Source organism: Oryx dammah, unplaced genomic scaffold (assembly GCF_014754425.2).
Source record: "Oryx dammah isolate SB20612 unplaced genomic scaffold, SCBI_Odam_1.1 HiC_scaffold_13, whole genome shotgun sequence".
NCBI classification, from domain to species: domain Eukaryota; kingdom Metazoa; phylum Chordata; class Mammalia; order Artiodactyla; family Bovidae; genus Oryx; species Oryx dammah.
In genome coordinates, this window is record NW_024070197.1 from 55,065,466 (window position 1) to 55,092,920 (window position 27,455).

Sequence of the window (27,455 nt, forward strand, 5' to 3'; positions counted from 1 at the left end):
CAGTGATTTCAGAGCCCAGGAAGAGGAGATCTGTCCCTGCTTCTACCTCTTCCCCTTCTGTTTGCCATGAAGTCATGGGGCCAGAGGCCATGATCTTAGTTGTTTTTAATATTCAGTTTTAAGCCAGCTCTTTCACTCTCTTCCTTCACCCTCATCAGAGCTTTGACTATACGGATCACAGCTTTGACTATATGGACCTTTGTTGGCAAAGTGATGTCTCTGCTTTTTAATATGATGTCTAGGTTTGTCACGGGATTCCTGGTGGCCCAGATGGTGGTCAGCCTGCAATGCAGGAGTCCCAGGTTTGATACTTGGGTTGGGAAGATCCCCTGGAGAAGGACATGGCAACCCAATCCAGTAATCTTGCATGGCAAATCCCATGGACAGAGGAGCCTGGCTAACTACTGTCCATGGGGTCACAAAGAATTGGACATGACTGGGCGACTAACAATCAATCAAGGTTTGTCATAGCTTTTCCTCCAAGGAGCAAGTGCATTAATTTCATGAGTGAAATCATAGTCCACAGTGATTTTGGAGCCCAGGAAAATAAAATCTGTCACCGCTTCTACTTTTTCCCCTTCTATTTGCCGTGAAGTGATGGGGCTGGCTGCCATGATCTTAGTTTATGTCATGTTGATCTTTAAGCCAGCTTTTCACTTTCCTCTTTCACTTTCATCAAGATGCTCTTTAGTTTCTTTTTGCGCTCTGCTATTAGAGTGGTGTCATCTGCATATCTGAGGTCACTGATATTTCCCCTGGCAATCTTGATTCCAGCTTGTGCTTCATTTAGTCCGATATTTCACATGATGTACTCTGCATATAAGTTAAATAAGCAGGGTGACAATATAGAGCCTTGTCATACTCTTTTCCCAATCTTGAACCAGTCAGTTATTTCATATCTGATTCTAACTATTCCTTCTTGAGCAGGAGACAGGTTATGTGGTCTGGTATTCCCATATCTTTAAGAATTTTCCATAGTTTGTTGTGATCCACATAATCAAAGGCTTTAGTGTAGTCAATGAAACAGAAGTAGATGTTTTCCTAGAATTCCCTTGCCTTTTCTATGATCCAGTGGATGTTGGCAATTTGATCTCTGGTTCCTCTGCCTTTTCTAAATTCAGATTGTACATCTCAGAGTTCTCGATTCACATACTGCTGAAAGCCTAGCTTGAAGGATTTTGAGCATAACCTTGCTAGCCTGCAAGTCAAGTGCAATTGTATGATAGTTTGAACATTCTTCGGCATTGCCCTTTGGGACTGAAATGAAAACTGACCTTTTGCAGTCCTGTGGCTATAAAGTTTTTAAATAATAGGTATCAGACTATTCAGATTTTCTATTTCTTCTTGTATATGTTTTGGTAAGTTTGTGTTTATTTTTTGAGAAAACTTGTCAATTTTAATTTTCAAATTGATTTTCAGAAATGTATTCAAAATGCCCTTTTCTTGTGTGGGTTTTTTTTTTTTTTTAATATTTGGAGGATCCCTAGTGACATCTCCTTTTACATTCATTTGATTGGTAATTGTGCATTTTTTTTTCCCCTTGGTTATCCTTACTAAGGGCTTGGGCTTCCCTGGTAGCTCAGCTGGTAAAGAATCCACCTGCAGTGCAGGAGATCTGGGTTCAATACCTGTGTTGGGAATATTCTCTGGAGGAGGGCATGGTAATCCACTCCAGTATTCTTGCCTGGAGAATCCCCATGGACAGAGGAACCTGGCAGACAACAGTCCATGGGGTCACAAAGACTCAGACATGACTGAGTGACTAAGCACAGCACAGCACACTAGGGGCTTATCAATTTATGAATTTATCAAAGAACCAATTTGTGACTTTATTGCATTTTTTCCCTACTTATATCTATTTTCTATGTTACTAACTTCTATTTTAATCTTTATTATTTCCTTCCCTCTATTTTCCTAGGGTGAAATTTGTCATTCTTCTTTGATTTATATAATTTATTTTCAGGCTTTCTAGTTATGAATTCAGATAAAAATTTTTCCTTTACTTGATATACATCCCATAAGTTTTGTTATATTTTAAAAATATTCCATTCAAAATGTTATCTACCTCCTACTATTATTTCTTATTTCACCCACAGACTATTTCAAAGTATATTGCTTAGTTTTCAAACATGTGGGAATCTTCTTTTTATTATTGATTTCTGTTTTAAAGCCACGAGGGTCAGACCACATATTCTATATGATTTTTATCTTTTGAAAATTTTTAGATGTACCTTATGACCAGCATATAATATATTGGTAACTATTCCATGTGTACTTGGAAAGAGTGTATATTTTGAAAGTTTAGATGCAGTGTTCTATATATTCTATTGAAATTTCCATTAACCTTATTTCTATTTAGATTGTTTTACAGCTACTGACAGGCAGGTTAAAATTTCTAGCTATGATTATGGGTTTTTCTATTTCTATTAGTTCTGCTTTATATCTTAGTTTTATTTTTATTATTGAATGTATCCCGATCTAGGGTTGTTAAACTTACCAGTTGTATGGTTTTATAATTCTGAAATAACCCTTTTTATCTGTGGTAACACTTCTTTAACATCTACATTCCTCTGATAATAGCATAGCTGCACCAACTTGTTTTGGTAAACATTTATATGATATGTTTATTTAAATGTGTTCACTTTTCATCTTTTTGTATCCTTACATTTAAGGTATATCTGATTTAAGCAGTATATATAGCTGTTGTTCAAAATCCAGTGCGACAATATTTGCTTTTAATTGGAGTATTTATCAATTTATATCCCCAGTCTTCATGTTATTCTATATTTCACCTTGGTAAATCATCTCATTGTGAATATATCCTGTTTGCATTATCCTAATATGAGTGTCTTCGATATACAAGAAGAAAGGATTATGTAAAAATGAGAACACATGGAAAGCCAAAATAAACAGAGAATGGAAAACTGGGTCCTTGTGACACATACTGAATCCCTATATTAGGTTTATGATACCTGTTTAGCTCATAACTCAGTTCCAGTTAAAGCCAGAGCTCCAGGACCTGGGCATTTACTGTATGTACCATATTAGGCAGGACATGGTCTTTCTCTCTTTGCTAGATAATAGTATTTAGTGTTTACCTGTGTGTTAGGCACTGTTCTAAGAACTTCGCATGTATCTTCTCATTCAACTCTCATATTAACCCTAGGAGGTACCATTTTATTCCCATTTCACAGATTTTTTTTTTTAAGTTTTAAGATGATAAATAAAGAATTTTTAACAAATCACATGGTTGATGAATTCCAGAGCTGAGATTCAAACCCAGGAAATTTGACTGTCAAGGCTTAGCTATTAAAGGACTCACTCTTTGGCCTTTCCCAGGAGCCCTGTCTTAAGTTAGCTGCTCAGTCATGTCTGACTCTGTGACCCCATGGACTGTAGCCCACCAGGCTCCTCTGTCCATGGAATCGTCCAGGCAAGAATATTGGAGTGGGTTGCCATTTCCTTCTCCAGGGGATCTTTTTGACCCAGGGATTGAACCTGGGTCTCCTGCACTGCAGGCAGATTCTTTACAGTCTAAGGTACCACCCCAGGTTGTTTTATATGGAAAGAAAAACCAGGATCTCTTTAGATTTTGGTCTAAAATATACAACCTATTTATGTTGCCAAATACTATCTTATAAAATGTCTGCTTTATAAATAATTACCGATGGTTTGTCTTTTTCATTGTTCCTATCTAAAGTACTTTTTCTGAAATTTCCATTTTTGCTTTTCTATGTCCTCTAAGTAAAATTTCTAAGTTATTTAAAAACTTCTAAGTGTCCTTGTATGGGGAGGGAGGAGGGAGGGGGGTTCAGGATGGGGAACACGTGTATACCTGTGGTGGATTCATGTTGATGTATGGCAAAACCAATACAATATTGTAAAGTAATTAACCTCCAAAAAAATTTCTAATTTCCTTAAATGTTTTATGGGTCTTCATAGCATATTTTATTTTTAAAAAATGGATTGTAGCTTTTCTGCCTGAATTTGACAGAATTCAGGGAGAGATGAAAATATATGAACCTGAATTGGTTATCTTACATCTTATTTCGACTGGATGCTGTTCTCTTTCTTGCCAAAGAAATGTTGACAGTTCGGATTTATAACAATGCATTCAGAAACCTTGAGGTTTTATAACAGAAAATAATGTATCATTAGGCACTCTGAAAGGATAATAAGGCATTTACTACTTCTTGCTCATTTTGGTAAAGGTTTCTAGAAATAAACATTAACTCATATGGACTTGACATATGGATCATTCATGAAGTGAGCATAGACTGCACAATATAGTTAGCTGCTTGAATTATTTCTCCATAAAGTATTCACACTTCTAATTTATCTAACTATTTTTCCTCTCTTATTGTATCTGAATTTTCCTCATTTCCACATGACAGAAATACATTAGCATCAACAGGGAGAAAGTTAACCAAAACAACAACAACAAAATTAAATGGTTGACCAAAGAAGCTATGGTGAAAATAAATCAGGGTGAAGTCCTAGGAAAGAGAGCTAGCTCCCTCAGGAGAAACACTCCAGTTTTGGATCTCAGTTTCTGTCAGGAACTTGAATACTTCGTTCTTAATGAGATAATAAGTAACATGACAGGTACTGTAAATTCCACCTAGAGCTATGTTCGATGATCAGTGGAATAAAGCTCATATCTGGTTGCTGTGGTCAATAAGCAGAGATTCCCTGAGAACGCTCACTGCACGTGGTAAGCCTAACACATCTGTAAAGGATCCTCAGCATCTTAATGAGATCCAGATTACAGAGCTCTTGGCACCCAATCATTGCAAATTATGTGATTTATACAACTTGCAAGTACTGTTCCATTATTAATACTGCAGCATTATTTTCACCATTGATTACTTACAAATCTCAAAAAAAAAAAAATTCAGAGCAACTGATTGACCTGTTGGCATTAGCATTTATTTGGGTAATGTATACATCATTAAAAAAATAAATCAATATTTCTGCTAACATCACAACTTCTAATCTGGTCTTCATTCCTGAAAGCCTATTGCAACCCATTTATACCATTCTGAGAGACAGATGTAGAAGAGACCATATCATTCATTCTCCTGGTGGGGCAAGAGAAATCCCCAGTGGCCTCTGAATAGGGCTTGATATGACCCCAGCTGCAGTCCATGGGGTTGCAAAGAGCCGGACATGACTGAGGCAACTTAACAGGTGTGCATGCATGTTCTTTGGAAAGAACAATTCAGATGTAATAAACACGCAGACTGGTCCCATGGGAAGAGGAGAAGGTGGACTTAAGAGAGACGCTATTCACAAAGCCCTATCACAGGCCAGGTAAGAGGATATGATACCTTAGCTATCTGTAGCTATTGCAATGGAGAAGGGCGTACAGGTAAAAACCTCATGAGAGAGAGAAAGAATGAGAAGTGCCACTGACTTCTCAGGTGATGAGGCATCAAAGACAAATCTAAGGCTTGGATGCCTGACAAGACAAAAATGCCATTTTAAGACATAGAGAATCCAAGAAGATGAGGTTTAGAGGTTCGCAGGAGTACCTATTTGCATACACACAATAACCTTGATGGGCAAGACATAAATGGACATGTCCTGTAGGCAGCAGACACGAGGACTCCAAGGTCAGAAATGGAGCTATGTCTTTAGAGACATCCTAAAGAGGGGATATTTAAAGTCACCCGGTTGGATGAGATTGTTGAGGCTGGTAGAGACCAGCAGAGGATAATCAAGACAGAAATCTGAAGAACACCTCCAACAAAGAGCAGGAAGAGAAATTAGAGGAGAAAAAAATATAAGAAGTTGCCATATATAAGGGATTCCCTGGTGGCTCAGATGGTAAAGAATCCACCTGCAATGTGGGAGGCCTGGGTTCTATCCCTGGGCTAGGAAGATCTCCTGGAGAAGGGAGCAGCCACCCACTCCAGTATTCTTGCCTGGAGAATTCCATGGACAGAGGAGCCTGGTGGGCTACAGCCCATGGGGTTGCAAAGAGTCAGACGTGACTGAGTGACTTTCACTCACCTTTGTATATATATATGTATATACATGTATATAGAGAGAGTGGGGTACCACGGATAGTAAAATGTCTTGGAAGGCAGATGAGACAGCATTCCCAAACTGTCAAGTGCTCTTTTGGGAACATAAAGTGGTTCAGCTGCTTTGGAAAACATTTTTCTGGTTCCCCAAAAAGTTAAACATAGAATTACCATATGACCTAGCAATCCTATTATACTTCTAGGTATAAACTCAAAAGGACTGAAAACTAGTACTGAAATGCATGTGCCTGCCTGTTTGTAGCAGCACTGTTCTGCTAAGTCGCTTCAGTCGTGTCCGACTCTGTGCGACCCCATAAGACAGCAGCCCACCAGGCTCCCCCGTCCCTGGGATTCTCCAGCCAAGAACACTGGGGTGGGTTGCCATTTCCTTCTCCAATGGGTGAAAGTGAAAAGTGAAAGTGAAGTCACTTAGTCGTGTCCAATTCTTCGTGACCCCATGGACTGCACCCTTCCAGGCCCCTCCGCCCATGGGATTTTCCAGGCAAGAGTACTGGAGTGGGGTTCCATCGCCTTAGCAGCACTGTTCACAATAGTCAAAAGGCAGAAACAGCCTAAATGGCCATTGGCGGATAAACAAACAAATGGTGGTGTATCTGAACAGAGTACTTTTAGTCAGTCCTAAAAAGAAATACTGTGATCATACATGCTACTGCATGAATGAACCTTGAAGGAATTATGCTGAGGGGAAGAAGCCAGTCAGAAAAGACCACATTTTATATGATTATATTTATATGAAATATCCTGAATGAGTAAATTCTCAGAAACAGAATGCAGACCAGTTTTTTCCCTGGACTAGGGGAATCAAATGCTTACCAAGTAGGAAGGCTTTTTTTCTTTTTTTTGTGGGGGGCAGCAGGTAGTAAAATATCTTAGAACCAGAGGTGCTGGTTGTATAACATTCTGAATATATTAAATGCCACTGATATGTTCAAGCTAAATTGGTTAATTTTATAAGAGTTTTACCTCAATAAAATAAAAATTAAAATAAGTTACCAAATGCTTCAGAGAATTCTGAAAGGCTGAGGGCTTAAGACTAAGTTTCAGGCAACCAGCTTTTTTCTTTCCATGATCTTCAAGTGAGAGTAAATTTCAGCAAAATGTTGAGGGCAGGAGCCCCATCCTGGAGTATTAATATGTGAGTCTGTGATGGAATAGAGATGGTGAGTGAAGACTTTGCTTCCAGGGAGATTGGTGAAGGGAAGGGCAGTGATGAGGGAGTGAAGTTGCCCTATGAAAATCTGTTTCAACCTCGGGAGATGTGAGCATGTTTGAAGGCAGAGGGGAGGATTTGGAGAGGAGTAAACAACTGAAGGTGTAAAACAGGGAAGCGTGTGGTAAGACAGAAACTGAAAGGAGCAGGTTCAAGGGCACACGTGAAGGGGCAGAACAGAGGGAAGAGTTGTAGTTCTTCTGAGAGGGGAGGGAAAGATTGAAGGTGTGCAGAGGTGGAATAGGGAATCACAAAAGCTCAGGCTGGATAGCATAAACATCACAGCAGGAAGAAATGAAGGGCCAGCTGCAGAAAATAGCTGGTAGTGAGGTTGGGCCTAATGCTTAAGGTAAATGGAAGTCTTAGAGTGATGCTCAAGTCATGAGCAATAAATTAAGTATGAAAAATCACAGAGTAGCAATATAGGCAGGGACCTATAGAGGGTAAGCTGCTGCAGTTCCATGGTCACGAATGTCTCATCAACCAAGTCGTTTCAAACCATGCCGTCCTGTTATCCAGAGTATTTTTGGCCTATAGACGGGGCTAATTAATTGCCTAGTTAATTTTAGTACATCCTTGTAGGTTCTTGAGTCCCTTTTGAATCTCGAGTCTATCATCCAGTTAGGACCCCAGAGCTGTGAAAGTTACAAATTGAAAACCATGTCTTTATATCTGCATCTCCATCATTGGGATGAACGCAATCAGTTAGGGCCATTGACTGCATGCAGAAGCCATTTTTCAGGCTGACACAGATTATTTTTCAGGTCTTTTAGATGCAGCTATTCAATCTGAATCTACTAATATCCAGTGATAATATTCAGCTCATATTTCTCTATCTTGACAAAAAAGGATAAAATGTTTTGATAAATGCTTTTTGAACAGTCTGAGTACAAAGCATGGCTCTGAAATATTCCAGTTGTATAACCGTGGGCAAGTCACATATCTTTTCCATGTCTTACTCTATTCATCTGTAAAATGAAGATAATAGTACCTATTTCATAGGTTGCTGTAATGATTAAATGACTTAACGTAAGAAATACGCTTAGAGAGGTGCCTGGCACAGAATTTGAGCTAAATAAATGTTGGCTATGATCAGCATTATTCACATTAAATATTCACTCCATCTCTGGCATTTGTTTAGTCATTCAGTAAGTATTTATTCAGTGCCTGGTATTATATTACGTGTTAGATTCATAGCAATGAACAATTCAGTCACAGTCCCTACCCTTATGGAAGCATATAATTTTACTTTACCTAGTAAACCAATGCTCAAATTGTAAGATTTATGTAGAATTTGAAATATATATATGGAGACTTTCCAGGGTTTTTTGCATTTATTTTTCTTCAATTCAGTTTCTGGGTGTTTTTTTTCTTTTTTTTTTTTTTCTATGTAGAAAAAATTATTATCCAAAGACCTGAATGAAAGAGGAAATCACAGCAAAATCAGGCAAATAAGACTGATGGTCATGCTCTTAGGGGTAGGCTTTTCTAACAAGGTCCAAATTGAATAAGAGACAAGCAAAAAAGCAGTCAAGCCTCAATTATCTGCATTAACTGGGGTTTGTGAGAATGGACAATGAAAGGGAAAAGATAATGCATCCTGACTTGCTGTCTTAAATCTCATGGCAGAAGCTAAAAAAAAAAAAATAGTAGCATACAGGGGCATTTGGAATGAGAGTGATGATGGATAGGGGCGGTCTCTGGGAAAAGCCTAGTTATAGTTATTCAAACCATTCTTTGGGTCTCTTGGAAAACTACCATTGTTTATAGCTTTTTAACTTCCAAGGAAAGGAGTTGTAAAAAAATTGTTGTCAACAGAAGCCCAATTTGCTTGATATGATGAAGGGGTTGGTTGACAATGTACACCTTTTGTCAAAAGAATTTGTCACACAAAGATAGGAAATTGAAGGAACCGTTTTATTTCCATAAATGGCTGGGAGGCAGGAGAAACCATGTAGACAACAAGGGAAGGAGAAGTCCCCTCTTGAACCTCAGGTTCAGTTTTCTCTTACGGGTAGAAGAGATAAGGAACAGTGAGGAAGACTCGATAACCTCCTCTTCTGAACTGGGAGAAGGTGGAGGGAAAGCACTGGGGTCAAGGAGTCAGAGCAATGTGCTCAGGTCACTGAAGGTTGCTTCTGATCCAGGAGGATGTTTTTGAACTGTTGCTTGAAAGACAGTCTCACGTTTTTGAACCCCCCTGGCTTAAGTAGCCCTCTAATATATGCACTTCTCTATCCCCTAGGGAGGCTCTTTCTCCATTTAAAGATATCTCCAACTGCCTATGTTCACCAGTATTTGGAGACTGGCAATTTTAAGAGTGTTAAGAGGCCATCTTTGTTAGCATTTGAAATTTCTCTGCCCATGTGTAAGTCTACTGATAAATCAAATTCTGAAACTGTGTATATGGGGTATTATTTAAAGTACTCTTTTGATATTTTATCTTTCTTTGCATGATAGAGAAAGAAGAGCAAGTGTTACCAAAATCTATTCCCTGTAAAAAAATTACTTTGATGACCACATACACACAGTATTTGCTTTTTGATTGTTGCTATTTCTTGCCTTATGAGAAAGAAGCAATTCAGCAAATAAACAAATCTGCCCTTGTTGTGTACCCTACTAGAATGTAGGCACTCCTGTTGTTGTTATGTATTATTATCACTTATTATTTTTATGTAGCACCCCTAGGGGTCATGAACTAGAGGGTTTCTACTTCTGTTAACAGGAATAGAAACAAGACAAAATAAGCCCTGAGGAGGTTGGGCCCTGGCCACAGGTTCAAAGCGCTTCCTGTTTGTCTGTGTGATAGCCTGAGACTAGACTTGGCTTCGTCTGAACAAGCATTTGAGTTGAGGATCAAACAGCATCAAAGTGTGGCCCAGAGGAGTTGCCACCCTGGCATCTACCACAGATCAATCCCAGCCCACAGAAACCAACATGGGCGGAGAGAGGATATGGTTGGCTAGAGCCATAATGCTCTTCTTTGTTTTGTTTTTTCCAGGTGCTCAGGATTCGCCCTTAAAAGTTTGGATGAAGACTATGTAATTTAATTAACCCATGTGCTTGGTTGAGGGAGACTGAATAAGTAATACATCCTTCAGTGTTCCTTTGATGCTGAGTTCTTAAAGAATTCAGACCAAAGACCTAAATGGAGACAATCCATGGTATATATCAACGACTGTGTCCTATCACTGAAAATGTTTGTTTTTTTCAATCAGAATTGAGAACCAGACTTCTACAGAGGAGCCTATGAGACATTTACATTCGAAAATCTTGTGCTATTTTCATGCAGTTTTATTTCCCAAAGTTTTATTCATAAGGAAAGTTTTTTTTTTAAAGTGTCATGACAACACAGGGATCCAACTACCAAAAATTTCCTTGGGATACTCAGTTAGTTTTACATGACTTTTAAAATTTCTAATCAGTTTGAAATTTGCCAACATCATTTCATCTCCAATAAGAGGAGCCATGCCAATTGGCAAAGACCACGGTGATTAGGTATCTCCATGTGCCAGACCATAGGGGAGTTTAAACAAGAGATTAACACCCCAATATTTATACTTAGAATTCACTTGTTCATTTATGGTAATAATAAAAGATAGGAGGCTAATATCTGAGAGACTAGAAAGTTTCTTTCTGATGATTCTACATTCCCTTTACTTGCAAAGCCCCAAGAAACTGTTGGAACGCTAGCTGTGGGTAGAACATTGGACCTAGGGAATCACTGTGAATTTGAAGCTAAGGTGCCTGCTGAATGGCTCTACCACCTGAGGATGACATCTTGACTTTGTTTCCTGACTCATAAAACAAGAATAACGCCATTGCTTCAAGACCTTGCTGTGAGGATCAAATCTATATAACATATATGAAATAAAGTTTTAAATTATAATTTAACAAGTATAAATCTAAGACATTCTCCCTTGACTCTAGGACCATAAAAGTCAATGAGATAAGTTTGAAACAAAGGAACTCGGGGTCTAAGAGACATTGATGCTTGGAAACCTTGTGCTGGGAGCGGGGAGGTGGTTGGCAGAGTCAAGACGGCAGAGTAGGAAGGCATGGGGTTAGCATATCTCTACAACTAGGCACCTACTAGGTGCTGGTGGGATCCTTGGACACCTAAGAGGATGGGAGGAACCCTGTACAATCAGGTAGGACATGAGAGAGAAGGAGGGAGGGGAGAAAAGTGGAGGTGGGGTGGGAGTGTACCCCAGAAGGGGTCTCAGGGAGGAGAGAGGTCCACATGCTTGAAGGGCCCCCTAAGGCATGGGGACTGGGGGAAATGCGAGGGATGTTCAGAGGATGGGGGATTGGAGGAGTTTTTGCTCAGTTGTACATTCATTTTTTTATTTTCTAGCCATGTTTTAATTTTCCTATGTCATTTCATAGTCTTTACAGTAGAATAGAAAAGCACTAGTTCTGTTGCAAATGTCAGCATTACTAAATTAGCAGGGACTATGTAGAATCAGAAGGCCCAGACCCAATTCCCAGTTCTGCCACTTGCTGACAGATAAGGACATTGGCTAAATTAATCAGCATCTCTGAGCCTGGGCTACTTCTGTATCTGCACAGAAGGAACCAGATCATCAATGGCACAGGCTGGCTATGAAGATCAGAAGAAGAGGCACTTGTGAGAACATCTAAGACAATGTCCTGACATGTGGTAGGCCCCTAGGGAGTGTCCCCTTCCATTTCTCTTTCAAAATATATAAATATTTCAGCAGAATTCCATGGCAGCCCTGTCTCACTAATAGCACTTAAAACCCAGCTAATCTACATTGAGATGTGCTATAATTATAAAATACATATTGCATTTCAAAGATTCAGTGTAAAAAGAATGTAAAAAAATTATTAATAATATTCAAGCCATTACTTATTGAAATACTATAAATTATATATGTAATGGGTTTTATATAGGTTATAATAAATTTATATATATATAATACATATATACACACACTTCAAAGGTATATCTATATAGATATGGAGAGTATCTCTGTCTATATGTATACATATATATGTATATATGTTATATGTAGAGAGATAGAGATATATCTACATGTTTGTATATATAGGTAGAAAGAGAAATAAAGACATACTGTAGCTATGGAGAGTATCTGAATACATATACAGATACAGATATATAGAGATATATCTATATAGAGACTATCTATATCTACATTTATGAAATTTAACCTAATATATATATTTGGTGTGTAAATGCGTGCGTATTCCATTGGACCACACTGCTGTGCAACATAAAATCTTGAGTCTTCACAAGCCAATGAAGCTACTTTTCGTTATCTAGACTTTCTATGGGATCAGTTATTCCTCCCCAAGCATTTCAATTAAAATTAATCTTCAGAATATAGTTTTCTTAGATTCTGATCCACAAAGCAATCTGTTATCTACTTAAATTAATGAATCGAAGGATGTCTTTTATCTATATTTGAATAGTATCCTGGAGCTAAGAATCATAAACATAACAATTTAGTCGTGTGTCAAAATGTAACAGCCTAATACCCTATTCTAGGCCCAATTCTTGGATCTGTACCATAATTTTTGAGCTATATATTTTCCCCAATTTGGGTGACAGTTAAATGGATACTAATTTTCCTTAATAGTAGCTGGGGAGGCGTTTGCCTTGAACAGTGGTACTTTGCAGGTTTTTGAAGTTATCACACTTGTTAAATCAGAGCATATTAAGTATCTACAGTGCTAACTCCTCATTTCTTTATGGCCACAGTAAATGCACAGATTGGTTCCTCACCCTGGTGGTTATAAAACATACTTCATGGGAGCAAGGTCGATACCATTGTCCAACTCAACAGACTCCAAGCCCTTCCCAGTCAGTGTGATAATATCTGGAGACAAGACTATTGCTTTTACCATAAGTCAGTCACTCTCATTCTCAGAGATGCTTTAAACTAATGAAGTCAAGTTGCATGGATGCAGTGTGACAGGTACTTTAGAGCTTACATGGTATCATAGCCAAAATGGAGAAGATTCAAACGATTGGCTCAGGGACGATAAAAACTAGAGTTTATCTCAGTAACAAAGGTGCAAAACATACTTGTTTAGAAAGTGTGAGATTAGGAAAATGGAAAAAATATGAATCAGTGATGGCAACTCACTGGGCACTTCAGTTAAGAATAAACAATTTGTGATTAAGAACCCTCTGCTAGCTAGCACTGGGTCAGGCACTATATATTTTTATACTTTCACATTTCCCATTAAGCATCTACCAGGCCAGGGTATCAGTGTATGAATGAGAAGACCAAAACCCAAAGGAGCTAGGTGACTTTTCAGTGTCATATGTCTGGTAAGTAATACGTGTGTGATTAAATCCCAATTTGGAGTCATTCCAGGTCCCTGTTAATATCATCCACAACAATTCAGCTAAATGTCGCAGAGTGCATGCATAGGCAGAACAGACAGGCACTCAGCCACTGCTTCTGAGCCTCTGGACTCACCATTCTAAGAGGTACTTTTCAAATGGAACCCTAAGATTCTGCAAAGCAATGGGTTTAAAAGGTGCAATCCCCCTGAGGGTCAAGATACATAATTAACAGCAATATTAATACTGGCTTATGATCAGCTGATGACATAATTTGTCATTTTAAACACTAAAAATAAAAACAACTCTTTCTCCCAAGTTGTTCCTTCCTCTAATTGCTCCTTTAATTTTACATTTTTTTGGAACTACTTCATCATAATTCTTGGAACTGGATTAGGAGCCAAACTTGTATCTTTTAAATTGCATGTTTATAGTGGTAATGATTAAACATGGTAAACAAGCCTTGAATTTTGCCTTTTCAATTTCTGTCATAACTTTCTGTTTATCTTATTTTTAAAATGGGTTTTTTAAGTGACCACAAAAAGGGGGAAATAATTTTTTTTTCTGCATTTAATTTAAGCAACTTAAGAGACCAGTTTTCCTTTACTGAAGATACCAAGCATTGACTTCCAGTTAAGAAGTCTAACTTGTTTAATTAACTTCTACATACTGCCAAGTCTTTTGATGTTTGTTAAGTGAACCCACAGGAATAAAGAATCCTCTCTTGAAAGTTTAGTCAGTGTTTCACACAGAGTGGGCAGCTGAGGAGTGGGAGTGGTGAAGATTTAAGGTCATTTATCATCTTGAATTCTCTAGGTTGTAGAAGTGATAGCATTTGGTCACGCTGGAACGGGGGAAGGAATGGGTTTTCTGATTTTGCTTGGCTCATTCATTGTGCATGCATTAGAGTCTGACTCTGATGATACGATGTGGAGGAATAACAGGTTTTTTCATGGCACTTTCTTTGTGCTTGGCATTGTTCTAAATACTTTGCATGTACTTATTCATTTGATCCTCGCGATGGTTCTGTGACGTTGATACTACTATAAGCCCGTTCTACAGCTGAGGGACCTGGAGCAGAGGTGCAAGCCCGGCACTGGGAACCATGACAAGGCTTCCAGCTCCAGGGCAGTGTTCCCAGCCTCCCCGTGTGGAAGCCCGGGCCCTGAGTTCAGGAGCTCCCGAGTGATGTGAAAACGAGCACAGATAAATGAGACGGTTAGAGTTTAATGCTGTGATGGGGGAGAGGTAGGCAGGGCTCTCTGAAGAGCATGGAGGAAAAGTCACTTTACTAGCTGGGGGGATGGAGAGGTGTCCCTGAAGAAGGGAAATCTCAGCAGGTTCAGAAGTTTCAGAAGAGTTAGTCCTGCCGATTGGTACTGGGCATGCAGCAGCTGGGGCCATGGCTAGCAGGCCACAACCTGGGCAGAGGAGTGGCCAGCATGACCTGGAGGAAGAGCTTGGCCAGCTCAAGAAACCACACATGCTTCGGTATTGGGAGGTGAGGGCAGATTTCAGTGCAGGGAATGGTATGAAGGGAGGCAGTCAATCTACTCATGTGTTTATTCAGAACGTGGTTTGGTATTGGGAGGTGAGGGCAGATTTCAACGCAGGGAATGGAATGAAGGGAGGGACTCAGTCTACTCAAGTGTTTATTCAGAGGGTATTTACTACTGTGCCGGGTGCTGAGGACAGATCAGTGGACACTCCAGGAAGGAAGCAAGGAAAGAAGGGAGGAGGGGCATGGGCAGGGAGGTAGAAGGGAAACAGACTATACTCCTGCCTTCAGCGAGCTTGCAGTCTTCTCAGAGAGCCAGACTCGAAATACTTAAATAAGGAAGCAAACGTTTAGTTAGCAATGGAGAAGATGGCCAGGAAGGAAGAGAACGGGTGCCAGAAATGAGACTAGCAGAGGAGACCATCCTTTGGTACCAGGGAGTGCTCTTAGAGGAAGTAACATTTCAGCAGGTCAAGCCACTTAAAAATGAGAAGGAATCTGACCTGCAGGAAGGCTGTAGAGGTCAGGCTAGACTGTAAAGGACATTTTTGACACATATACAAAGACTTCAGAATTCATCTAGGCCAGATACCCTGATGGGAAGTAAGAGCCCATTAAGCAGAAGAGTAATCTGGTTAGGTTTGCAGTGATACTCCAGGCTGGGGGCAGGCAAGCCTGATCCGAGGCTGTGGTCTGTGGCCCCACAACTCTACCATCTGTTACAAGCATGCTTCCTGCTTTGCTCACGAGACCCAGCTGTCTGGGTCACAGGAATCTAAATTCTACAGATGCCTAGAGCGTGAAACTCATTTTTTAAGATGAAGTCGGTAGGTACAGTCTCTTTAGCTCCCAAACTTAATTCAAAATAAATTCCTACAAGCTCTGTGAAGTTTCCCAGCCTGACTTTATTGAGTTTTTAATTGATGTCAGAATTCAGTGCCGTAATCTACAGTTGTGGAAGCTACAAACTCCTAAATTAGAAATACATAAATAAATAAGTGGCATTTTCCCCCCAGACTTGAAACGTGTAAATGAGGTTGATGAGTACCATTTACACAGCCGGTAAAGACAACTCCATCCAAGATGCAAAAGGAATGAAACACAGTTTTTCCATGTAAACCTTTGGAGCTCTATGTTCAAGGTAAAAATAACGAACTATTTAATAAGTAAGTCAATGGAAGCAAACACTCTGCTGTCTTCCTGTGCACCACTGCCAGGCAGCAAGCAACAGCGGATTTGGTGCGGACAAGCTACAGTTCCATCCAGACGTACTCTTGTGAGTCAAGTTCATGGTCACATTCCATGGGCTAGGAAACACCTTTGTGCACGTTTGGTTATCTCGGCCCCCTCCTTAACCGTCCCCCTTGGCTGTTAAAATGAAACTGCTCCTTCACCCACACAGATCTAAGCTGATCTTACACAGGTCAGGCAGCCACCAGCTTCTGGGCAATCCATTAACAATGTAGCAATAGCTTGAGCACCTATAACTAAACCACAATTAACAATCATACTTCACAGATTTGGGCTATAGGCTTTCGTGTGAAACAGGATCACAGGAAGCTGGTAAGATGAGAGAAGCACATTCTTACATTCTTTCATTGAGGAATCGTTGAGCTCCAGTTACTGCAGCTGAATTGGGCTTCAGTGGGGTTGCGTTTGTCTTAGAGAACCCGTCCTTCCCTGACACAGTGATGTGAAACCAGCCGCTGTGACGTCCCTCCTGTCTCGGTTGTGCTGGGTGCCCCACTGCCCTTGTTTCTCTCTTTGGCCTCACTTTCTCCTTCCACTCCTTTCTGTGTCATGGCCTCAGCAAGGACGTTTTGTCCACAATTCCTTATCCTTTCTCAAGAGGTTCTAAAATAATGCCACTGATGGGACATGTCACCTGCTGTCTGGTGCTATGCCCAATGGAGCACTCCTGAAATTGAGACTCTATTCTTATTTATCCCTGCTTCACAGATGAGAATGTGGAAGTTCAGGGAGGTGAGTGGCTTGCCCAAAGTCATGTAGACGTAAGTGATGGAGCAGAAATTTGAACCCACTTAAGTTTGACACCGAAGTTAAAGCTTTACTACTATGCTATTCCCCCCGCCCCCAGGTGTTTACCTGGAGATCCAACCCTGCCCCTATCCAGATGTCCCCAGGGGCTGCCAACTCAAACACATCCAAGCCGGACTACTCACCTTTCCCAAGCACTTCTCCCCTGACTGGTGCAATCCAGCTCCATCCTCCTAGGCTAGACAACTGGACTCATTGGGATGCTGGCTCTTGGCTCTGTTTTCCTTCAAACCACATCTTCCGTTGATTGTCTTCCCCCCGTTGCTACTATACTGTTCTAACTCATGCCCTCATCTTTGGACCCATGGGAAGCCACCCAGGTGGCAGTTTGCTGGTGAGCAAAGTGGCAGAAGGAGAACGGGTGGAGAGGCCAGAGTCTCAATCTTGTTTCTGCCAACTGCAAGCAAGGGGATATTGGCCAAGTTCTCACATCTGTGGAAAGGGGGTACCATTAGCAGCCTCACAGGGAGATCAGGAGGGTTAGAAATAGCACATTAAAGCAGACCCTGAGACACACACACTCACGAGAGTCCCACTAAGCAGTACAAGCTCTCACTCATCTCTTTGTGCCTCAGTTACCCGAGTCTGTAAATTGAGGCCAGTAGCATGGGCCTCCAAGGTGGTGGGGGATTAGACGAATCAGCATGTGTGGCCCATGAGGGCAGCAGCCAGCGTGCAGTGAGCACCAAGCAGGCACTGGCTGTCCTCACCAGCCCTCCCCCCCTTCTTTAAAGGCATGGAGCAGCCGTCACCATCGCCTCCCTGTTGGTACTTATTAACATACATGGTCCGTTTCTCTCCCCAGGCAGGAGGTGGGCTGACTCTTGAACTCATTGCTTTCCTTCTCTAGCTGGCCTGTTGCACCACACACAGTAGGGCTTCAAAAATACTAACTGGGTATCTATTAAGGACTGTGCTTTCCTTAGAGGGATTCTCTGGCTAGCTATTTTATTTTCCTAGCCTTATCTCTTTCATTTTTCTTTTCTTTTTTTTTTTTTTTGAACCTTTATATTATGGACACATCTGGGCAACTTCACAAGGCTGATTTTCAAATCTCATAAAATTACTGAAGGTGGGAGATAAATGCCTATTCTGCTGGAGTTGGTAAACTGAATGGCACAGCAGCCTCCCCCGTACTTAACAAGAAGCAAACAATAGCAACCAAGCTTTGTGGACAGTGTGTTCAGACAGAGACGAATAGGAGGCGGCCAGGGCTCCAAGGAGCTGGGCTTCCTGAGGGGCTCCTTCTGGGGCTCAAGTGACCAGCTCTTCATAGCTGAGTCTCTTGGTAATAATCCCAGGACTCCAAGCCCAGCAAGGTGAAGTTTTGTCCCAGGGAATGTCTCAAATCCCATCTGTTCTGCTTGGAGCGAAATGTGACACTGTCTTTTCTAGATTTAGAGATGAGCTGTCAATCACAACGAACACTGTTCATCTAACTTCATTCTACCCCACATGCAAAACCCCCTTCTGTGAATCTCTGTACCATTTACCTGTTCCCAAGAAGCATTTCGTACTGCACATCCTGGCAGCTGTGTTGCTAGGCATGTGGAAGTTATTTACATCATGAGTTAGTGAGCTGCTGTGAAAATGACCATGGTTAAGTGAGAGATAAACTCTCTTTTGTGATGCCAGTGGGTTTCCACACTGGGATGTGTTCACCAAATCCTGTTTTGTTTTGAGAACATCAGTAACACACTGTGGATTCACGTTTAGCTTCCTACCTATGCTTAACTCACAGATTCACAGATACGGAGAGGAATTATGGAGTTTTTCAAGTCCAGGGACAGCAAATATACTCCAGCCCTAGAAACATCTCCAAGTGATTAATGGATAGCAGCTTTCAGAAGCACTGTCTTGGGAGGGATACTCGGGTCAAGCAGGGTGAATGTCTGCAGCGTATATTGTGGTGGAGTAGGGCAGCACACGTGCCACTTACTTGCCGTTGCAGACTGTTTAACCCCTCTCATCTGCAGGTAAGGAAGTTACGTGACTCCTTCAAGATCACACAGACAGTGTTGGCAGGAGAGCAGCACTCACGATGCCATTTGTACTGTCTCTGCTCCCCAGCTGTGGGATTGGTGTTCACTCCACCACTGAACAAAATTAACAGATGAAGCAGGGTTACTGGGAGTGTGACAGATGGAGAAAAGCAGTGGGAATCACAGGCTTTGATAAAGTGGGTAAGAGCAGGCCAGCAGCAGGTAGGAGAAAGGCTAGTCCAGTCGCACCAAGCTGGGGACACACCATTATTATTGTAATTATTTTGCCAGGGTCTTGCTGTGTGTCTTCCCTTTCTGTAACTGAGAAAGCCACAGAGTCTCTGAGCTCCTGGTGACGGAGAAGTACGTAAATTCACAGTACCAAATGTCCCTGGACGACACAATCAGGAAGCCTGAAGAGCAGTTTGTGGCATTCCTAAAGTCACATGTGTGCAGGGGCAGAGATCGTCATACAGATGCATGTAGAAGGGAATGGACACCAGTGGGTGGCAAAGGAGCAGCCTCACATACACCTCTAGTGTGCGACTGTGGTTCTCACCTGCACACCCTCCATTTCCCTTTCTTAGAGGACAGCGTCCTAATTTGAGTAACTAACTCCTTCACTCTCAGTCCGTATATTTTAGGTGGGGCTGAACTCATCCTGATTTCAGGACAAGGCATGTGCCTCAGGCTTAGCCAACTAGAGCATCAGGATCCAATTGTCATAGAAACTGAATCAGGGATGGGAGCATGCTCTGAGGAGAGCCAGTGAGACTTGATTTCAAGCTTGGGGTGGCAGTATAGGAAGAGATGCTCTTTGAGATGACCTCAGACTGGGAAGATGACATGAAGCTGCTGAGACCACACCAGGAAGCAGGAAGGGCTGTGACTGTCTACAAGCGAAGTCAGTGGAAGAAGAGTGGACTCACAATCAGAGAAGGACCAAAGCTAACGTCATCATCTGGGCATGGATGCACAGCCATGCTAGCAGGCAAAGCTGTCCCTGAGGTCTCTGCCACATGACCCAATCAGTTCCCCTAGCCACGCTGTTTTGTGTGTGTGTGTGTGTTTTTTTCTTTTTGACTTAGGTTTCTATCATTTGCAAACAACAAAAAGACTCTTGACCAATAATAAGCCAAAGACCCATTTTCCACATAAGACACACAAATCTCAGTGTTCCTCCTTGGACCAACTTATCCTAAGTGGTTACATTACCTGTAAGGAGCCCTGGATGTCTTTCCCTCCAACAATTACGAGTTCCGCCATGTCTTCTGCATGGGGAGTCCGGGCGTGGACGAATAGAGTCTTGCCCACCGCAGTTACGTTTCTCAGGGCAACTAAGCTGCCATCGTTGTTCACCTTGAAGTATGGGCTTGAGACCTCATAGTGCAGCTTCTCATTTCCCTTGCAGTCACTGAAGGTCACTGGCAAAAACAAAACAAACGAACAGAAACAGAAGGAGTATGAGTAGGCTGGGCAGTTTAGTGCTGGAGCTGTCTTTGGGCAGTTTAGTGCTGGAGCTGTCTTTGACCATTAAATATGACTTACCACTCGGCACCCAGATCCATGAATGCTGCCCCTCACCCACTGCACCCTCCTGTGGCCTCATGGCTTTGGCTATGCAAAGGACTCCACTCAGTGAAGACTTCCTTAATCACCTCCCCTGTCCCAGGCAGGGGCTAAGCCTTTTAATGCACAAAGAGAGCCTCTTCCCTGCTTCCACACTGGGGGCAGAAGATACTACAGACAAGGCTGGGAACTGAGACGGAAGGCCCCTTGTCACCTCTCATCTAGGTTGAGCCCAGCAGTGGAGACAGGTAGGAAATGAAGGACTCAGCCACGGTCTCCCCTTAGTTCCCCGGGCTCTATGTACAGCCACTCACGACAGCATTTAGCCTCCTGTGCTCAACTTTCACTTAGCTCTTTGGTGAAGTCAGGGGTGGTGCCTTTTCTTCCCTCAGAATCCCTATAAAGCTTTGCATAGCTGCTAAGTATGGTTGGGATCTGTGTGTGAGTGCTGAATGAAGTTTTGGCAAAGAACAGTTATGACTTAGCATTTATTGAGTGGCATCTGAGTGCCAGGCTCTGTCATAAGGCCAGTACATTCAGTCTCTCCTTTCAGCCTCACAACCACTCTAAGTTACAGCAGCATTTCCCAGGTTTATTTTTATTATCTCCCCCGACCCAGAAGTGTTTTTAGAGATTGTTGCCTAATTGTCAGCACTCTCATGCATTGCCAGCGTCTAGCCCTATCTGTTTATTTACTGCATGTATATCTGTATTCTACACACACACACAAAGTACAATTGTTTGTCTTTCTCCCAAGAACCCGTGTCACCCCTTTGGTGACACAGAGTCCCGCTGAGAATGCACAATCTACACACATTGTTTCCATACTATGGGAGGAAAGAACTGAGCGTTGGAGAGACTGAGTAACATGCTCAAGACCACACACCCAGAAAAGGCAGACACCTGTTCTCAGGCTGATCGGTCTAGATCTACAGTTCAAGCTCTCAGCACATCCATTTCCCAGAAACAGGTTAACAAGAGGGAAAAGAGCTGCTGCCCCATCCTGACCCCCTCAGGCCTCTCACCAACCCCTCCAGGTGACCAGAGGTACCAGGTGAGGACATCCTGAGAGACAGACTTGTATTTAGGACCCGGCACATAGTAGACCCTCAATATATCCTCACTCTCTTCCTGACTTGTGGTATCAAGTAACTAGGGTTGCGGGATTGGGTCTTGTATATTTTAGACACCTTTTACCAGTCCAGGAACTTAGGGTTTAGACTGGGGGCATTTTTCAAGGCTATGAGAATAGTCTAGAGAATTTAAAAAAAAAAAAAAGGCAATACCTGCCCCAACTCCCAACCAAGGTTCTGACAGAGCAGGGCTGGGGTCCAGGCACTGGTATCTCTTTAAGATTTCCCAGATGAATCTAATGCAGCCAGCGTCAAGCACTAGGACCTTGGACAATGGACTGCTTGTCAAGATGCCAGGTTTCCACATTTCCCAGCGATTCCTGGCACGGAGCCAGGGTTGGGGATCTAGCATGCTAGGAACTGTTATTCCCATGCCCTGTGAAGGGGCAGTTTTAAGAGTAGGTATCTAAGCCCCTTTCCAGTCCTGGCTCATTTGTAGCAGCCCTGAGATCACGGGCAAATGACTTATCCCTTGAACCTCAATGTCTTCACCTATAAAGTGGAACTGTTACAGGGAAAAGCCAATTATGGCTCCATTTCTCTCACTTTAACCTTTGCTTCTTATTGCTTTCGTTCACTAAAAGGATACTGTCCATACATAATGGCCTGCCGCGGGGAACCCTGCCCCTCTGCCTGAATGGTAAGCCAAAATGCTTTTGTGCAGGACCTTGTCTACCTGCGGATGGCTATAGGAAGGAAGAAATTAGCACATCCCCTCCCCAGGCTTGCCATTCCAGGAGATACGTGCAAGACATATGCCTTTTTAGTTTGCTTTCTCGGCCCCCCAACCCCCCATTCTAGAGAAGAACCTGGCATCCAGACCCAGACAAGATGGTTTTATTTTGAGACATTAGTCTGTCATCTTTGTCTGCAGGTTTTCTGAATAAAGTCGTATTTTTTGCCAGAACACTCTGTCTGTAGACTTACTGACCTGTCATGTGGTGAGTAGAGTGAATTTGGACTCAGTAACAGAACAAATAATAGTACCTCCCCTCATAGGTACTACAATTCTTATGATAAGCATTAAACAAGATAATAACACTTAAAGCAATTCAGACAGACCCTGGTGCTATTACTGAAACACAAATTTGTGTGACTGATAATACCATACCTTGGTATTGGCCTTGGTATTGTGAGGCTGAACAATACCAAAATATCAGTGTGCAACAGAGAAAGGTTTCCTGCAGGGCCCTGCAAGGAGACAGGTGGGTCATGTTTAAAAACCCCAAACTGCCCAAAAGCTCTCCACAAAGCCCGTTTATAGGAAAGGTGAGGAAGGGGTGTGGGTAATTGTTGCAACCTTCTTGGTGTCAGATCCTTTGTTCTTGAACCGTAAGGTCACAGTCAGGTAACAACATTCCTCTAAACTCCCACCAAACAAATACTATTCTCTGTTCTGAGAAGAACGGGCCAGGTCTCTCAGCACAACTTTCACCCTCAGAGGTCCAGGCCTGGCTGAGAGGAGGGGTTCCTGGCAGGCACTGGTTACCCTGCCTCAAATCATATGCCCAGCACCCAGGCTGGGTCTTTCTGCCAGCGCCCAGGCCTGGCTGAAGAGGCAGATCTCAGCTGGTGGCTCCCTCAGGGCCAGGTCCCCAGACCTGCCAAGCCACCATTGCTGAGGGAGCCAGGTGCCCAGGCCCCAGCTGGCCTGAAGCTCCTCAGGCCACCCAGTGGGGGGTGGTCTCAGAGATGGCTGCTGCCATTAGGTCACTGAGGCGGGGATAGGGGAGAGGGTCATCGCTACCTCAAGGCCTGGACCCGGCCAGTGGGCGGCCTTGGTGAGGACTCTGGAGCTCCACAGGACACAGCCCCCAACTTGTTCCCTGAGCCCCCAACTCACCCATTGCGCCAGGCCAGGTCTGCCTCTTACCTTGCTCTCCATCTGAGGATCACCACTCTGAGGACTGTTGGCTCATGTCCTACTAATGGCTGCTGGTACACGGTTATTCAGGGGGAGGAGCCCACTATGGTGCTGACCAATGGCTGCACAGGACTACCAAGGGGCACTCAGTGACAGTTGCCCACTGGGGAGAGGGCCCCCCTGCTGCACCTACCAATGGCTGGGTGACTGTTTAATGGTCCGGTGGTAACTGTTTTCTGGGAAAGGGTTGGGGGTTATGGCAGGCAGCAACGGCCATGAGAGTGCTAGGGGTTGCAGCCGGTGGCAGTGCTCTACTACAATGCTCCATGAACAAGAATTACCATCATCAATTTTCCTGTGATTCTGGGCATTGAAGGAGTTCTTTTTTCTTTTCTACACAACTTCCTTCTTCTAGCTGTTTTCTGACTGCCTCTTGGGTCTTTCTGCCTCTGTCCAGTCAGGTAATGGTGCTCTGGCCCAGGCGGTTACCATGGAGATCGTTACTACAGATATTTCTGCTGAGGCTAAAGCAATGAGGCAGATGATTCTGATCCAGCCTTGCCCATCTTTGAATCCTCCCACTTTTCTTGGCAAAGCTCTACCTATCTCACTTGAGAGATCATGAAGGGAAAACAACTTCAAAGGAGTAAAATTACAGTGTCTGCCCACAGTGGACTCCACAAAGTTGTCTAAGGTATTCTTTTTTCCTAAAAGAACGACACTCTGCTGAAATTTTTACATTCGTGATTGCAATGAATCCTTACATTATCTATCTGCGGTGAATACTTTTTTTTCCCCTCTGGGAGCTGAGACTTAGAGAGTCTGAATGAGGTTAAGGCCAGTTGGTCTAGGTCGTCTGCCTAAGCGAATGTGTTACTTCCTTCAATCGCTCAGCTTCCAGATTTACAATCTAGCCATGCTTTCATACCTGATCTGTTATTCCCTTAATATTTTTCTTTTAATTGACTCACATTTTTATTTATACAATTATTTAAAGATAATCTTTATAGTACATGATGAATCTGCCAAACGTGTTTTTCTAAAACTTTAAGGAGGCTAACAGAAGCAGAAGATATTAAGAAGAGGTGGCAAGAATACATGGAAGAACTGTACAAAAAAGATCTTCACGACCCAGAAAATCATGATGATGTGATCACTAATCTAGAGCCAGACATCTTGGAATGTGAAGTCAAGTGGGCCTTAGAAAGCATCACTATGAACAAAGCTAGTGGAGGTGATGGAATTCCAGTGGAGCTGTTTCAAATCCTGAAAGATGGTGCTGTCAAAGTGCTGCACTCAATATGCCAGCAAATTTGGAAAACTCAGCAATGGCCACAGGACTGGAAAAGGTCAGTTTTCATTCCAATTCCAAAGAAAGGCAATGCCAAAGAATGCTCAAACTACCACACAATTGCACTCATCTCACATGCTAGTAAAGTAATGCTCAAAATTCTCCAAGCCAGGCTTCAGCAATACGTGAACCGTGAACTCCCTGATGTTCAAGCTGGTTTTAGAAAAGGCAGAGGAACCAGATATCAAATTGCCAACATTCGCTGGATCATGGAAAAAGCAAGAGAGTTCCAGGAAAACATCTATTTCTGCTTTATTGACTATACCAAAGCTTTTGACTGTGTGGATCACAATAAACTGTGGAAAATTCTGAAACAGATGGGAATACCAGACCACCTAACCTGCCTCTTGAGAAATCTGTATGCAGGTCAGGAAACAAAAGTTAGAACTGGACATGGAACAACAGACTGGTTCCAAATAGGAAAAGGAGTACATCAAGGCTGTATATTGTCACCCTGCTTATTTAACTTATATGCAGAGTACATCATGAGAAACGCTGGACTGGAATAAACACAAGCTAGAATCAAGATTGCTGGGAGAAATATCAATAACCTCAGATATGCAGATGACACCACCCTTACGGCAGAAAGTGAAGAGGAGCTAAAAAGCCTCTTGATGAAAGTGAAAGAGGAGAGTGAAAAAGTTGGCTTAAACCTCAACATTCAGAAAACGAAGATCATGGCATCCAGTCCCATCACTTCATGGGAAATAGATGGGGAAACAGTGGAAACAGTGTCAGACTTTATTTTTGGGTGCTCCAAAATCACTGCAGATGGTGATTGCAGCCATGAAATTAAAAGACGCTTACTCCTTGGAAGAAAAGTTATGTCCAACCTAAATAGTATATTCAAAAGCGGAGACATTACTTTGCCAACTAAAGTCCGTCTAGTCAAGGCTATGGTTTTTCCAGTAGTCATGTATGGATGTGAGAGTTGGACTGTGAAGAAGGCTGAGCGCTGAAGAATTGATGCTTTTGAACTGTGGTGTTGGAGAAGACTCTTGAGAGTCCCTTGGACTGCAAGGAGATCCAACCAGTCCATTCTGAAGGAGATCAGCCCTGGGATTTCTTTGGAAGGAATGATGCTAAAGCTGAAGCTCCAGTACTTTGGCCACCTCATGTGAAGAGTTGACTCATTGGAAAAGACTCTGATGCTGGGAGGGATTGGGGGCAGGAGGAGAAGGGGACGACCGAGGATGAGATGGCTGGATGGCATCACCGACTCGATGGACGTGAGTCTGAGTGAACTCCGGGAGATGGTCATGGACAGGGAGGTCTGGCGTGCTGTGATTCATGGGGTCGCAGAGTCGGACACGACTGAGCGACTGAACTGAACTGAACTGAACTGAACTAAGGAGGCAAGTAAAAACATACATTAGTCCTTGTATGTACTAATGATGTGTGTTCCATGCTCCAGAAATGCTGGCTTGGGCTAAATTCCTTTCTCATTTAAACAAATTCATGCTTAGGTCCACCATACTCAGGTTTGTAATCTAGGAAGGCTCTGATATAATTATATTGAGTTGGATGAAAAGTTTGTTCATGTTTTTTCTGTAATATTTTATGGAAAATCCTAAATGAACCCAATATGATTATCTTATATATTCTAGGAGGGGTTCTGATATTTGAAATAATATTTATAAGATAATAATATACTATATAATATATATTATAATGTCAGGTGAGTGTATTCTCCTCGGTTCTGTCTCGTCTCAACAAAAATTTGAAGTGACAGACATTAAAGCCCTCAGTGTGTCACAGCTCTCAGACAGACCGTGTTATAGCTCTTAGATAGAGCAGTGTTACATCTCTGTGTTATAGCTCAGTTTTATTTAGAAAATAACAGGAAAATACATCCTCAAGAGGTAAGGGCATGCCAACCCAAAGACGCGAAGAGAAAAGAGAGAGAGAAAGAGTGAATATACAGGGCGCATGGGAGAGAGACCCCCGGCCGTTTGGCTCCTCTTTTTATTTGTCTTTTCCTCCCCCGGGCCTGCCCTATGTAAATTAGGCTAGCCAGGAGTGCTGTTTGTTCTATCTGAGGTCCTCACTCCAGTTCTTGGACCTTCCTTTGTTCTATTTTCATGGGCTGCCATTTTGGACTCCTGTTTCCTATTCTCATTACCTAACAATAATAATGCCGGAGAAGGTAATGGCACCCCACTCCAGTACTCTTGCCTAGAAAATCCCATGGATGCAGGGGCCTGGTGGGCTGCAGTCCATGGGGTCGCTAGGAGTTGGACACGACTGAGCAACTTCACTTTCACTTTTCACTTTCATGCATTGGAGAAGGAAATGGCAACCCACTCCAGTGTTCTTGACTGGAGAATCCCAGGGACGGGGGAGCCTGGTGGGCTTCCGTCTATGGGGTCGCACAGAGTCGGACATGACTGAAGTGACTCAGCA

The 27,455-nt window shown here is 42.4% G+C and overlaps 1 protein-coding gene across 2 annotated transcripts in view; it reads right to left on the reverse strand.

The window, feature by feature from the left end:
- Positions 1 to 27,455, reverse strand: part of CDH13 (cadherin 13) — a 1,016,268-nt gene that overhangs the window by 620,419 nt on the left and 368,394 nt on the right. For both annotated transcript variants that reach the window (XM_040254058.1, XM_040254059.1), the window contains one exon: positions 20,351 to 20,559. In XM_040254058.1, the coding sequence (XP_040109992.1) occupies positions 20,351 to 20,559 (209 nt within the window). The remainder of the gene's footprint in view (positions 1 to 20,350; positions 20,560 to 27,455) is intronic.